At 36.1% G+C, this 13,304-nt stretch overlaps 2 protein-coding genes across 3 annotated transcripts; both read left to right on the forward strand.

Moving 5' to 3' along the window:
- The first annotated feature begins 811 nt into the window (after positions 1–811).
- LOC113736332 (RPM1-interacting protein 4) lies at positions 812–5,149 on the forward strand. 2 transcript variants are annotated; one of them, XM_027263246.2, is made up of 4 exons: positions 812–1,009; positions 3,465–4,172; positions 4,557–4,748; positions 4,875–5,149. In XM_027263246.2, the coding sequence occupies exons 1-4, from the start codon at positions 1,004–1,006 to the stop codon at positions 4,902–4,904; spliced, it is 936 nt and encodes a 311-aa protein (XP_027119047.1). In that variant the 5' UTR covers positions 812–1,003; the 3' UTR covers positions 4,905–5,149. The 2 variants fall into 2 exon arrangements, with proteins under 2 accessions (XP_027119047.1, XP_027119048.1); XM_027263247.2 differs by having other exon boundaries at positions 870–1,009; positions 3,084–4,172.
- Positions 5,150–6,209: 1,060 nt separating this feature from the next.
- LOC113736676 (DAR GTPase 3, chloroplastic) lies at positions 6,210–10,950 on the forward strand. Its single transcript, XM_027263745.2, has 9 exons — positions 6,210–6,516; positions 7,236–7,379; positions 7,523–7,639; positions 8,398–8,541; positions 8,628–8,714; positions 9,285–9,400; positions 9,739–9,920; positions 10,093–10,150; positions 10,335–10,950. Exons 1-9 carry the CDS (start codon positions 6,376–6,378, stop codon positions 10,456–10,458), a joined length of 1,113 nt encoding a protein of 370 aa, XP_027119546.1. The 5' UTR covers positions 6,210–6,375; the 3' UTR covers positions 10,459–10,950.
- The last annotated feature ends 2,354 nt before the right edge of the window (positions 10,951–13,304 follow it).

Consider the following 13,304-nt stretch of genomic DNA (forward strand, 5'->3'; position numbering starts at 1 on the left):
AATACAACTTAAGGGAATGAACGGTTGTCAGAACATGTCAATTAACAATCTAAATGAGTTAGAAATTATATTTAAACGTATAAATAAATTTTCAGATAACTATATTATATAAAACACGCGTTATAGATTCTTAGTCACAAAAAAGAAAAAGTCAAAACTATAAATATTTATTTCTCAAAACTACCCTTCAATCAAAATGATACAAGTGTTTTCTTTACATTCAAGGATAAAAGAAAAAAAAAATTCAAATAATCATTTCATAATTCTACTATGAATTCACCATCTTGTTTTCATACTCTATTAGACTACACTAGGGGCTTGTTCTCACAGTTGATTATTTTAGCCGATTATAGATTTTGATTATGAATAATGAGTATTTGAGATATTTTCGTTTGCTTTTGTATTTAGATTATAGATTTTTTTATAACAAAAAAAAAATCTAAAATTCATAATCACCCAAACAGTAGCTTTTGCTGATTCTCATTATTATTTTTTATAATCACTTTTCGTAATCAGATTTTGTAAAATGTAAAGCAAATGAGAACAAGGCTATTAATCAGATTTTGTAGACCAAGACTATTAAAAACACAACTCACTAAAAAAATAATTAATGTTCACATGTTGTTAATGTTAGTTTACAACCTGTGACTTTTATTGTACATTGCCGGTTGGCGGCGGTTACCCCTCTCCTCCAAATCAAAGTTACCGGTTGAGAGCACGTGGAGTCAGTCAACTAGGCACGTGTCGTGTGTTAAAAGAGAGACTTTCCATGTCAAATGTAACCGGTGGCGCCAGTCTACCGGTCTCCCTCAAACACCCAACTCTTTACTCCTCTTCTGAGCTGGTCTTTGTTGGCACTGGAACTAAATCAAGACAAAAGCTTTTCACTGAGCCATCATCCCAACTGAAATTCAGTGAAAAAAAGCTCTGTTTTTTCTTGTGGGTTCTGCTCAAATCAGCCTAAATTTCTTGATTGAAGGCTTCGAAGGGTGAATTTTGGAAAATGGCTGTGAGTTTTACTCTACTACTATCTTTCTTGATCTATATCTTGTGTTTCATAATAATGTGAATTCAAATGATTTTTTTCCTTTTTTCTTTTGTGGGTTTTTCTACGAGTAGTTTATGGAACAATATTATTTTTGTTGCGGGTTAGATTTTGTTGTTTAATGTGGATTGGGAAGTGAATCCTGTGTTATTTGAGTTGGATTGGCTACGTGATAGTGATCATTTTTGTGGGATTTTTCTGTAGCAGATATATCATTAAGGAAATTGTGGATTCAATGATTAGATGGCTTTTTTACGTATTTGATTTAGGCTCTTGATTTTGAAGGTTGCACCATTGGATTAATCTATTTTCAGGAATTTATTTTGATCTTTTGGCATTTTTCCGTATTTTTCTTTTGAAGAGGGGGATATGTATCAGTAGTGAGGGGAAAAACAAAGCCATGAATACCATCTACCTTTGAAGTGGCTGTATTAGCAGGATGTAAATCTTTGGTGTTTGTGGCTAAATAGAGATGCTATTAGTACGTCACAAGAAATTCTGGACTTCTCCAGATTTACCATAGTATACCCTAATTTTTTTATTTTGGATTGTATTAAGCCAACTGCGTTGCGTAATTCGTTTCTCTTATTCTAAAGGCAGCTAGTGCTTTTTGTTTTCATTTTGTCGAGCAGTGAATCTGATTTTTCTGTGTTGTAATGTATCATGTTGTTGTTAAAGTCGCCCCGTACCTTAAAGTAGAAATAACTGTCTTTTTCATGCTTGCCAGTGCTATACTTGAGTTGTGAACTTTACGGGTGTAAACAGTAATTGTTAATTTAAATCAATTCTGAATCAAGTTTGAAACTTTAAATATGTTATTTCTAAAAGATGACATTTTCTATGGCTGTGAATTACTTGTCTATTCATATAGTTATCTGAAGCCCTTGCCTTCTTTTCTTGTTAAGCTTAGCAAATAAGATCAGGTCCTGTGATGACATTGCCTTATTTTGTTGATATTTTTCTCTCTGCATTTGGAAAGCATAATCATTTAGTTTGTACTTCTACTTTTGAGCTTTTTGGCTTAAGTGGCCATACTCACAAAAGTAGCCATCTTGTTAGGCACTTCTTTTCTACATTGGTTGCAAAGGATAATGGAATATTTTACCTTTAAGCAGAAAAAATCCCTTCTGCTTTCTGTGTTCCCCCAATTTGTTTTTGTCTCCTGAATAATCAATGTCCTTTTCAAAGCCTTGGCGAACGGTAATTAACATCCCCAACTTCCCCACCTCACTGACATCTTCAGAAACATATCTAAAGCACAAAACCTTGTTGGACTCTTCAAGCATTCTTGAGCTTCAAAACTGATACCTTAAACATCAATTGGGATAGACTCGTATATGATATTTCTTGTGTTTATGTCTTGCAGACTGAGAATCTTAGTTAAAGTGTCCAGCCAGGTTTATCTATTGACTTGCTAACTAAACTGGATTTATTGATTGGACTCTAGGGTTCTTTTCATTTTATTTTTGTTGCTAAGTGTTGAGGGATTATCATATAAAAATTGAGTTTGTGGAGAATGCTAATGAAATTTTCTGAGCTGTAGCATTTTGTGTGAGTGGTTCAGGTCGCAATTACTTGCTAGTTCACCTTTGTTTTGTTACATGGATATGTGTTATGAGGTGTTAAAGCTGGGTATTGGATAATCATTTCTTTGAATAAAGATGTCACACAAAAGAGCTGTGGAGTTGATCCCACAGCAATAGGTATCGGATAATCATTTCTTTGAATAAAGTTATCAAAGAGGATAATCATTTCTTTGAATAAAGTTATCAAACATAAAAGCTGTGGAGTTGATCCCACAATCAATGGTACTCTTGTTGGGATGTTAGTGAGGTAGGGTTACAAGCTTGAATGATAACACATTAGCTTTCATAACAAGCCTGGCAAGCATTGAGTTGAGGATAACACGTTAATTCCTGCCGATTTCCCAAGTGATCTTCTCCACAATGGTTATGGACTTCTGAAATGAAGCCTTAGTTCTTTTCAATCCTAAAATCAATGATGCATGAGTTGATTTTATTTTTATTTTTTGGCCCAGATTTCCATTTTGGTAGTTATTAAAACTAGACAATGGGAGAGGTTGAGGTGAACTTGTCATTCTCCCACAACTTTGTGAGCCTTGAGAACAAGAGGAACCTAGTCCTAATGTTCCTGCAAGATTTATATTCCCAGCCCTGGCGTCTTGCCATGTGAACAATTCCTGAGAAAGGTTTAGTCTTAACAGGGAAGGTTATATCCTTTTACTTTTCTATTTTTTGGTAGTAATTTTTCCATGTCAATTAGTCAAGCATTTGAGCTTATGGCGGATTTATGCGTGAGACTAGCATGAAGCCCTACTCTATACCATTGTCCTGTAGAATTTCTGTTTTTGTATTGTTGATTGGGATCATGTTTATGAAATTGGTTCCTTTTTCTGCAGCAACGGTCACAAGTTCCAAAGTTTGGCAATTGGGAAAGCGAGGAAGATGTGCCTTACACTGTCTACTTTGATAATGCCAGGAAGGGCAAGAAAGGTAGCAAAATGAATACAAATGATCCGCAAGAGGATCTGGATGCTGAAACAAAGGGCCAAAAAAGACCAGAGGCAGCCAGGGCAAAGCATGTGCGACGCACTAGCCGAGAAGATGGTGACCTGAGGAAATCAATCGACTCTCCCTTGCACTCTGATGCCATGAGTCAGAAATCTGCAAATGAATCACCTCATCATAAGCAAGGTGGTTTAAAACATGGGAGTAGAAAACCAGAGTCAGAAGGATCGAAGGGAACTGACACAGTAAGACCAAGGCATGAAAGTCGAGAAGAAGGTGATTTGAGGAGGCCAACTGATTCTCCATTGCGGAATGAGACCGGAAACCGTAGAACTAGTCATGATTCTCCACATCATCGTCATGGTGGCCTGAGTGCTGGTGAAACACCTAAGAGGGTTGCTAGGCAAAGTGTGGGGTCTGATCGCAGCATTGACCAGTCTCCGCTACATCCACACTCTCAGGTAAGGACTGGTGGCAGAGGCAGTGGAGTTTCTTCTCCATCTTGGGAAAGAAAAGGCTCCTCAGAAGGTGGCCTTGGTTTGGCTCCTTCCACTCCTGGGGGATCGCGGTTAAAATCAGTAACACGAGGCGATGAAACTGTATGCCATTCTTAAACTTTCTGTGGTAACATCTCAGAAAATGATCATGCATACCGACACACAATTTCATCCTATTTTTTTTGCAACTTACAGTTGTTTCTGGGAACGAAAGTTTAGTCTTACCATGTTTTCATCAATCAAATACTGATTCTTGGAGGTAGCTGGATGGTAGAGAAAATCTTGGAATTTAGACTAATCCGCCTAGTTACATTGTGTATTCTTTTCCATGTTAACAATTTAACAGCATTACGCTTCTATCAAATATTATTGTCTTAAGTGAACCTTTTTGGCATTTTATTTGCTATGGTTTCTTCCCCAGTTTTAGTTCTGTTTCTCTATCAGTCAATTTTTTCTCTCTTCTTAACTTTCGGGTTGATGTGGCAGCCTGATCACAGCCCTGCTGTTCCCAAATTCGGCGATTGGGATGAGACTGATCCTGCATCAGCAGAAGGATACACTCACATATTTAACAAAGTGCGAGAGGAGAGACACAGTGGAGCTGGAAAAGTACCTGTTATGCCGACAGAATCATCTTACTCCAATGGTCAGAAACGAATTGGAAATGACAATTCGAAGGTAGTTGAAGCCTTCTAATCACTGTCTTGTTGCAGCATTGCCATGTTTGAAGCCCTTAATTTTCATTCTTACTTCTTTCTGAATCATTAATCAGCATCTATTTTCTTTTCATCTCTTTCCTTTCAGTGCTGCTGGTGCTTCCCATGTGGCAGATAATTGTACATGGCTGAACACGAAGCAAAGTTGGAATGTATACTATGTATAACTTGGAATCATGTATAGAGTTAGCAAGTATTTTGGCGTGTGTAATGTAGTCCTGCAGGGAAAATTGAATTTTGATACTCACTAGATTTTCTAGCATTTCTCCTATCAACTCAATTGTATTTATGATCTTGCTATGATCAATTGAATCCTGGCAAGGTAATTTCATATTTATGTTTATATTGTTCAATTTAGTCAAATTGTTCTTTGTCTCGTACTGTTCCAAGAAGGGATCATCCGATTGATGATTTAAACTTTTACAAGGGAACAATATGTGGATTCGGGACCGAAACAATTTTCAATCAAATTGCTCGAAACGATATACAATGTCGTCAATAAATTGGAATTCAGCATATACAACTTGTAAAACTTATAGCACAATGTATTGTTCATGATGAATAACGTATGCACATGGATCTGATTTTTTACACCAACTCTTATTTGCAAGTGATTCTTTCCTCAACGAGTAATTTATCTACGCTAGAACTGTTCTTTTTTTTTTTTTTTAAACCTCTCGTAGTAAAGTAACTTTCATCAACTATCTCAATTTTGGTATGAGCCTTCAGAAGTAATCTACTTGGAGAAAAAGATTTATCTAGACTAGAAAATTGGACTTATAAATTTACGGGTGATAAGGAACCGAGTTTAAAGGTATTTACCTGAAAGCAAACTCGATGAATCCCATGTTCAAGTACTCGAAATCGACTTAATCAATTGTTAAGTGCTCAACCTACCTCTAATAAGCAAATTGAGTTCAAATTGAGCTCGTACTCGAGACAAGCTCGAGTTTCTAGTACAGACTATAAGAGATTCACTAATTTTATCATTATAAAAAACAATAATGTATATATAGAAATCTCGAAAACTTCGACCATTTTTTCAAATCAAGTACTTTAATGCTCAAATGCTCAGAAAGGATTCAAACAATTCGAGCTCAAGTTGAGCATTTTGACCCGCTGCTCGTGACAAATTCGATAGGTTGTCACTTCACTTATAAATTTACGCATCTTGACTTGTCCGAATTCAAATTCTTTTTGTAAGAACATAGTTCATTGTAACAAATAAAATTGTTTGAAATTGGACTAATATGAGTAAATGAAGAACAAAAATTTCGACGTATCAAAGAGTTTATTATTATTTTTTGTATATTATTGTATTAGTATCTATATTTATTGTATTAGTATTTACTAGTACTTATAATCTAATTAATTAAGGTAAAAGAATAACCATATGAATATGAAAGTTTGCTTAATTTGAGTCTAAAAGAAATGATAACGTTTGATGAAATGCGGAATTAGCGTCCAATACATCCTCATCCAGCTTTAGTCTGCCACGCTAGTTTCAGTTTGCACGCTTGAATTCAAGAATACTAGTAATCATTAGGTATCAGCAACAGAAGTGGGGTTTTCAGGAATCTCTGGAACGGATGAGTACCCAGCTCACTGGTCTCTGGCCCAACGTTCCGGCTACCAAGCTCAGCGGCGGACAGAGTCTTCCTAGCAGAATCTACTCACCGCCTTCCACCATATGCGCCGCTCATCCTCCTCCCTCTTCGTCTTCTATTCAGGCAAGGCTATGTTTTTGCATGACCCTTGTGTTCTGCTTTGTTTTCTGGTTGTCTTCTTTCTTCTGTATGGGCTTATGGCTAATTTTGCTTAACGTAGTTTATTCATGGCCGTTCGGCCTTTTTTAGGGAAAAGACAATGTTTTTATGAATGTAATTTCTGGATTATATTTACTTTTTTAGGATTAATGCATCTTGTGCAGTAAGTTTACATACTAGTCTGGGATGTTGAAGTTTTGTGAAAACTGAAACATGGTTACGTTTAGTGCAAATTGGGGAGAAGTTAATGATCAAAATTAGTACTTGACAAAGTGCTTTCCAGGATCAGCAGCTTGATGGCATGAGATCACTTGATATAGCTTATCTGATTTAGTTCACAGAAATTTTAGCAAGAGTAGTTCCCAAATGCAACCTTACAAGCTGCTTTAGGTGCAATGGCCCTGAAAGGGAAAATCAACCAATGAAATGATGTATCCATTTATCCATTACCTCCTTTGAGAAACTGATTCAATTGTGGAAAAATTGCAAAATGGGTGTCTTGTAGCTTCTTTGTGGTTATATAAGCAAATTAAAACGTGATTGGTGTTTTCCGTACCCCATTTTGGTAATGCTGGCTTTCTGAGAGTGCTAAATGTTGTGGTATTTCTTATAGATTGCCTGCATATTGATCATTATTTGTGGTTTATGTTGTGTTTGTTAAAAAAAAAAAAAAAACTTTGCAGATTGTTGGTGGAAAAGCTTTGGGATGGCAGACAAATGGGAATTCAAAACCGAGTACAAATTTAGGGAGAACTGAAGGAGAAAATGACTGGGATGATTTGGAAACTGATCTATATCACTGGACGAAGGCATTACGCCCTATTCAGGTATCATAGTGTGAACTTGAGTGATGTTCTTCAAAGATAAACTAGATTAACGCTTTGTTGTGTTTACATTTTCTGCTTTAGCTTTTACCTGAACTGGAAAAGGTCTATGAGGTTTTTATTTACCCATGCTAACGATCAAATAGTGGTTTCCTGGGCACATTTCAAAAACTGAAAAAGAACTCAAGGAGCAACTGAAACTGATGGATGTTGTTATAGAGGTTCGAGATGCAAGGATTCCAATGTCGACTGGCCATCCACAGGTTAGTTTTCTGTTACTTAACCTATCATGTTGAACTTGTCAAAGTTATGGTCCTCTGTGCGCATCATAATGCCTTGGGAATGTGTTGTGTTGACTTGCCATTTTGCAGTGCACGTGTTCCTGGCAGCAAGAAGCTTTTTAGCATCTTTGAAAACTTTATAGACTGTCAATTTACACATTCATTTGCATGTTCTGCATTATTGTAATCCTCCGTCACTGTCTAAGTGACATTGAGATTGGAGATTATGAGTGGCATATGTGAGCGGTCTCCCAATTTTCTTTTTGATCATATGTGCCTAAGCTGCTGCTGTCCATCTTGCTGGTTTTGCCTTTTTAAAGTGAAGTATGATTCACATGATGGCCATTAACTTGGTGGGAAGCACTCTTATCAGTATAAAGGCATCTTTAGTGTTCATGATAAGTTGTGAAAACTTCATTTGAGGAAATCAAATGGACCCCTTTCCACTAAAGAAAGATAAGAAAAAGAACCACAGGCCACTTTAGCGTTTTGTCAAACAATCAATTATGTGTGCAGTAAGTTTCATCCCAGTGTTCAAGGTTGTTCATGCCTTAAAAGTGAAGACTATATCATCTCCTACTCATTTTCAAGGAGAAGCAAATTACCTGAGGTTTTTTGGGAGTTTATCTCCCCTCTGAAGAAGCACATCTCCTTTATCTGCTTTTTGTGCACAGAAGTTTTAAGTTTGTCGCACCCAATTTAAAATCTTTTTTGCTATTTGTTGGCCTTTGAATGAGCAGATGGATGCATGGCTTGGCAATCGGAAAAGAATCTTGGTTTTAAATCGAGAGGACATGATATCCGCTGCAGATAGGAATGCTTGGGCAAATTATTATGCTAGACAAGGTGTAAAAGTGATCTTTTCCAATGGGCAGCTGGGGATGGTAATCCAGGATACATTTTATGTTGGTTTTGTATCCCATTTTTTGCAAAGGGAAATAGGATATTGACTCTCTGCTGCAAACTGCAGGGTACCATGAAGCTAGGTAGGTTGGCAAAGGAATTAGCAGGTGGTGTGAACATGAAACGCAGAGCAAAAGGACTGCTCCCTCGTCCTGTGAGTTCTTGAGACTGCATATGATAGTATGATACTAACTTTTGTTGATAAAGTTTTGGTGGATTTATCCATGTCCTCTTGTTAGATGTTGTAAATGAATGGTCAACATGGAACAAGTCATCTTCAAGTTATTCTTTGAACTCATTCTGATAGACTTTGTTTCTGTCTTGACAGACTCCAACAAAAATGGCTGTCTTTAAATGTCTTCCTGTCAGCTTTTTAACTTTTCCAAGTCTACTATAATATACTTCATCCTCCAGTTCTTCCATTATGATAAAAAGCAACTGACGAGGAAAAGATATTTCAACCTGTAGTATTCTCTGTAGACAGCGAATACTTTTAAAACTTTATTAAATTAGGGAAATAAGGCAGATTGTTCCTCCTCCTGCTCTTGTACACTGAGGCAGTTCATGTAAATGCGTAATGACTAGATATCTTAATTATCAAATTCTGTAGTTTTAGGAGATCATAGCTCTAATTTTCAACATTTTATGATTAATATAAATCTTTTTCTGTCATTTGCTTACGGTTAGATCTTCCTATGAGAGAAATTCATAATTCGTTATACAGGTTCGAGCTGGAGTAGTTGGATACCCTAATGTTGGTAAATCATCCTTAATAAATCGCTTGCTAAAGCGTCGAATGTGCCCAGCTGCTCCAAGACCTGGTGTTACTAGAGAACTGAAGTATGTTTATCTCTTGTTTTCTGATATCTACCTCGTATGTAGAATGAAAGCAATGTCCCTAGTCTCGGTTAAAACATGTAGGTCTAAAAACATGTAGGTATTATATGATGTAGACATACAGCTAAGTAGGACTGTAAGAAATTTATGCATGCGTTGCAAATTCTAAGTATCAGATTTATAATAAAACTGAGTGGCTTTTTATCCGTGGAAAGGAACAAGTCAGTTCTGATACATCAATTAACTTTATACTATTTTATGCCAGATTTTCTGGAGAACAGGGCTGACGCATTTTTTTTCCTTTTGAACTGTTTCTTCCTATCTTATTATCTCTGCCAAAGATGGGTCCGGTTCGGAAAAGACTTAAAAATGCTTGATTCACCGGGTATAATTCCAATGAGGATCAGTGATCAGTCTGCAGCAATAAAACTTGCCATATGTGATGACATTGGAGAGAGATCTTACGATGCAGCTGATGTTGCAGCCATTCTTGTGCAAATGCTTTCAAGGCGACCAACTGTAGGTCTGTGCACCTCTTGCATCAACTGATCCCTAATTATGATGTTGTTAGTCCCCTATACTGAAATTTAGTTTGCTTCTGGCTATGTTTGGATTTATGTTTGCATAAACAAATCTCCTCATAGATATTAGCATCATTCCTGATGTTAGGCATCGTCTTACCTTGTTTTTGCTAGGTATGACAGCTCTGCATGGCCGCTACAAGATTGAGGCAGATGGTAGCTGTGGTAGAGTGTAAGTTTATGGCCTGCGTAGCTAAATGCCTACCATCTTACACTTTGACAGATTCATAGCTGAGGCAGGATGCCCAAATCAAATTATTTACACTTGTTAGGCCTTTTAGAGCTGGATTTGACATCTTAATCCTGCTTTGTCCTTGCTTGATTTCTAACTTCTGATTTTCTTTTCCATAATGCAGCTTTGTTCAGAAGCTTGCGAATCATTTATTCAACGGTGACACGCATCAAGCTGCATTCCGTATTCTGTCAGATTTTCGAAAGGGAAAGTTTGGCTGGATAGCTTTGGAGAGACCTCCAAAATAGGACTTGGATCATGCTTTACCGGCACTGTACTTTAATCGACATCCACCTCATGTTTGGAAAGCGTGGAGGATTTAATACTTGGTCTGGTGCCCTACATGTAACACAAGGAGCTGAAGCAGTTTGTCTATTTTCAAGGTACTCTGCCATAAAAGCACATACAAGCATTTAGCAGCTAAAATGTGGGTTCTGCTGGTTTGGGAAGTGCTCTAGGGTTGATCCTGGTGTTTCTACAATTGACTGTCCTTTTGCCTTGTAATTTGACAGCACTGTAGCACACCTCGTTTTTACTGACCTTTCCTCATTGTGAAATGACCGCAATACTGAAAATTACTGCCACAGTGCAATATTACCGGTATAGGCCAATCCCCTTTTTTCCAAAAATTAGAAGAAAATATAATTGTAGTATGATGTATCTTCTTCTTTGTGTTTGCAATTTCCTCATGGTTACAGGGACTTGCACCCTTTCATAGCATAGATTCTTCTGTTTCTGCATTTTTGTTGTCAATTTATGATCAATTTGGCCTTCATATGTGGGAAAACCAGTGGGTAGACAAAAGGTTCTTTAAGCCTTGATTTTCATCAATATAGCCCTTGATTCGAAAGTATAGTTTGTACATCTCTGAAGATATGATAAAAATGTCAAGTTTACAATTGATGGCTCAAATCGGATCAAATCAAATTGGTTCGATTTGAACTATTTATTTTGAAATAAATAGTCCAAATCAAATTGAATTAATGTAACCTCATCTAAGCTATTTATGGTATAATGACTGCAATCAGCCAACCAAACATACCTCTCATCCCTCCAACATTTGACAAAATAAACAAAGTAGAAACTTCATAGTCTTATAAATTGATGGATGGATGCTGCTTACTTTCTTACAAACGTGTACTATTTCATATTTTCCCTTGCAAGAGCCATTAGTTTACAAGCAAGAATACACAATGTTTTGTGGCTCAAGAGGAAATAAGTTTTTGCAGGTAAAAGAAAAAAAGAAATAGCTACGTTGATAAGTGATTGCATAATATTAAAGTATTCATCAACAACGAGAAACGCACCCTAAAATGTATTTCATATAAAATTCTTTTGAAACCTTGTGGTTTTTTCTCTTTTATCCACATGGACAAGGCAGAAGTAACTGCAAATTAAAAAGGTAAATGCAGTCTATATCTCCTCTATCAGAACTCAAGTATATTTTCTACTGATGCTTTCTTAAAACTGACAGTTCAAAGTCATATATGTGCCTAATTAATGTTTTGGTCAAATTAGCACCACTATTTGGTTATAAGAACCCGCTGATTTCTAATGGAACTTCTAAGGACTGAATTGACCCAACATTTTTTTTTCTAGGGTAAGTGGGAGATTTTGAACTCAAGATTTTCTATATACAATCCCTCTCATTTTATCATCCAACCCAACCCTCCTCCAACTGACTCAACATTCAAACGATAAAAAATTGAAATAAAATTTTAAAATGACTGAAAAAGAAATTTGTGTAAAAGTTAAAGGACTCTTGTCATAATTCATCTTAATAATTTTTTTTAAAAAAATTTTGATAATGAAGTTAAGATCTTGGCAAACTCAACTTAGAAATGAAGTTAACATTTTTAAATATGCTTGATTTTGATCGTGATTTGAAGGCCTACAAAAAAAAAATCAATATAAGCCACAAGACTTTCACGATTGAATGAAACCATAAGAAGACAAAATAAATTCCGAGACCAGAAGATGAAATATAGAAAAGAGAACTAGAGGATTTTTATTATCTCTCTGAATCTTTTCTTTCTTTCTTATACCGATAGACCAAGACCTATGGTCTTTATATAGCCTACCAAATACCAAAATTTAATTGGGATTTAAACTATCAAGTCATACTAAGAATAGAAAATCACAACTAAATAATAAACTAAATCTTAAACAGACTTGGTTTAATAATCCTATATGGCCTCTCTTAAACCAATGTCTTTAAATCGCATCATACCAAGCATTTTCTTCAACTTGAGAAACAGCTCCTCCTTCAATGGTTTTATGAAAATATCTGCCACTTGATCTTGATTCTTACATTAGTTAATGGCAATTTCCTGATTTTGAACTAGTTCACGAATGAAGTGAAACTTGATATCAATATGCTTGCCGTGAAATGATGGATTCTTTGACAGCTCAATAGCAGATTTGCTATCACAATAGATTTTGGTAGGATCAACTTGTACATGCTGTAGAAAATCAAGTATTCTTTTCAACCATAATGTTTGAGTAATACTATGTGTAGCTGCCATATACTCTGCTTTTGCTGTAGTTAATGCCACCACTTCTTGTTTTTTAGAAAACCATGAAAATACAACACTGCCTAAATAAAAGGTATAGTCTGATGTACTTCTCCTTTGAATCATGTCAGCAGCCCAATCACTGTCTGTAAAGCCAACAAGATTAGAATTGTTAGTATATGGATAAAAGATACCATTAGATTGTATACCTCTAATGTATCTTAAAATCCTTTCGGCCGCCTGCTAATGTGATTGGCATGGAGACTCCATAAACTTGCTAATTAACCCAATACCAAAAGTAATGTAAGACCTTTTAGACATCAAGTATCTTAGACTTCCAACCCAATCTGCTAAAATTAGTGGCATCAACAAATTCACCACCGCCATCTTTCTTCAAGTCAACTTCTCTTCAACTGGAGTCAACATAGGTTTGGCAGTATCCATCTTAAACTTTTTCAATATGTCTATGCATATTTCTTCTGTGTAATAAATATGCCATGATCTATTTGAGAAATCTCAATGCCAGGAAAATATGACATTAATCCCAGGTCAATCATCTCAAATGATGAATCATAGCCTCT

Source organism: Coffea arabica, chromosome 3e (genome assembly GCF_036785885.1).
Source record: "Coffea arabica cultivar ET-39 chromosome 3e, Coffea Arabica ET-39 HiFi, whole genome shotgun sequence".
NCBI classification, from domain to species: domain Eukaryota; kingdom Viridiplantae; phylum Streptophyta; class Magnoliopsida; order Gentianales; family Rubiaceae; genus Coffea; species Coffea arabica.

Excerpts from the sequence above, each read along its gene's own strand:
- LOC113736332 (XM_027263246.2), top strand. Across the intron at positions 4,173-4,556 it reads TAACACGAGGCGATGAAACT|CCTGATCACAGCCCTGCTGT; the intron begins GTATGCCATTCT and ends TTGATGTGGCAG. Across the intron at positions 4,749-4,874 it reads TTGGAAATGACAATTCGAAG|TGCTGCTGGTGCTTCCCATG; the intron begins GTAGTTGAAGCC and ends CTTTCCTTTCAG.
- LOC113736676 (XM_027263745.2), top strand. The coding sequence starts at position 6,376 with ATGAGTACCCAGCTCACTGGTCTCTGGCCCAACGTTCCGGCTACCAAG. Across the intron at positions 6,517-7,235 it reads CCTCTTCGTCTTCTATTCAG|ATTGTTGGTGGAAAAGCTTT; the intron begins GCAAGGCTATGT and ends AAAACTTTGCAG. Across the intron at positions 7,640-8,397 it reads TGTCGACTGGCCATCCACAG|ATGGATGCATGGCTTGGCAA; the intron begins GTTAGTTTTCTG and ends TTGAATGAGCAG.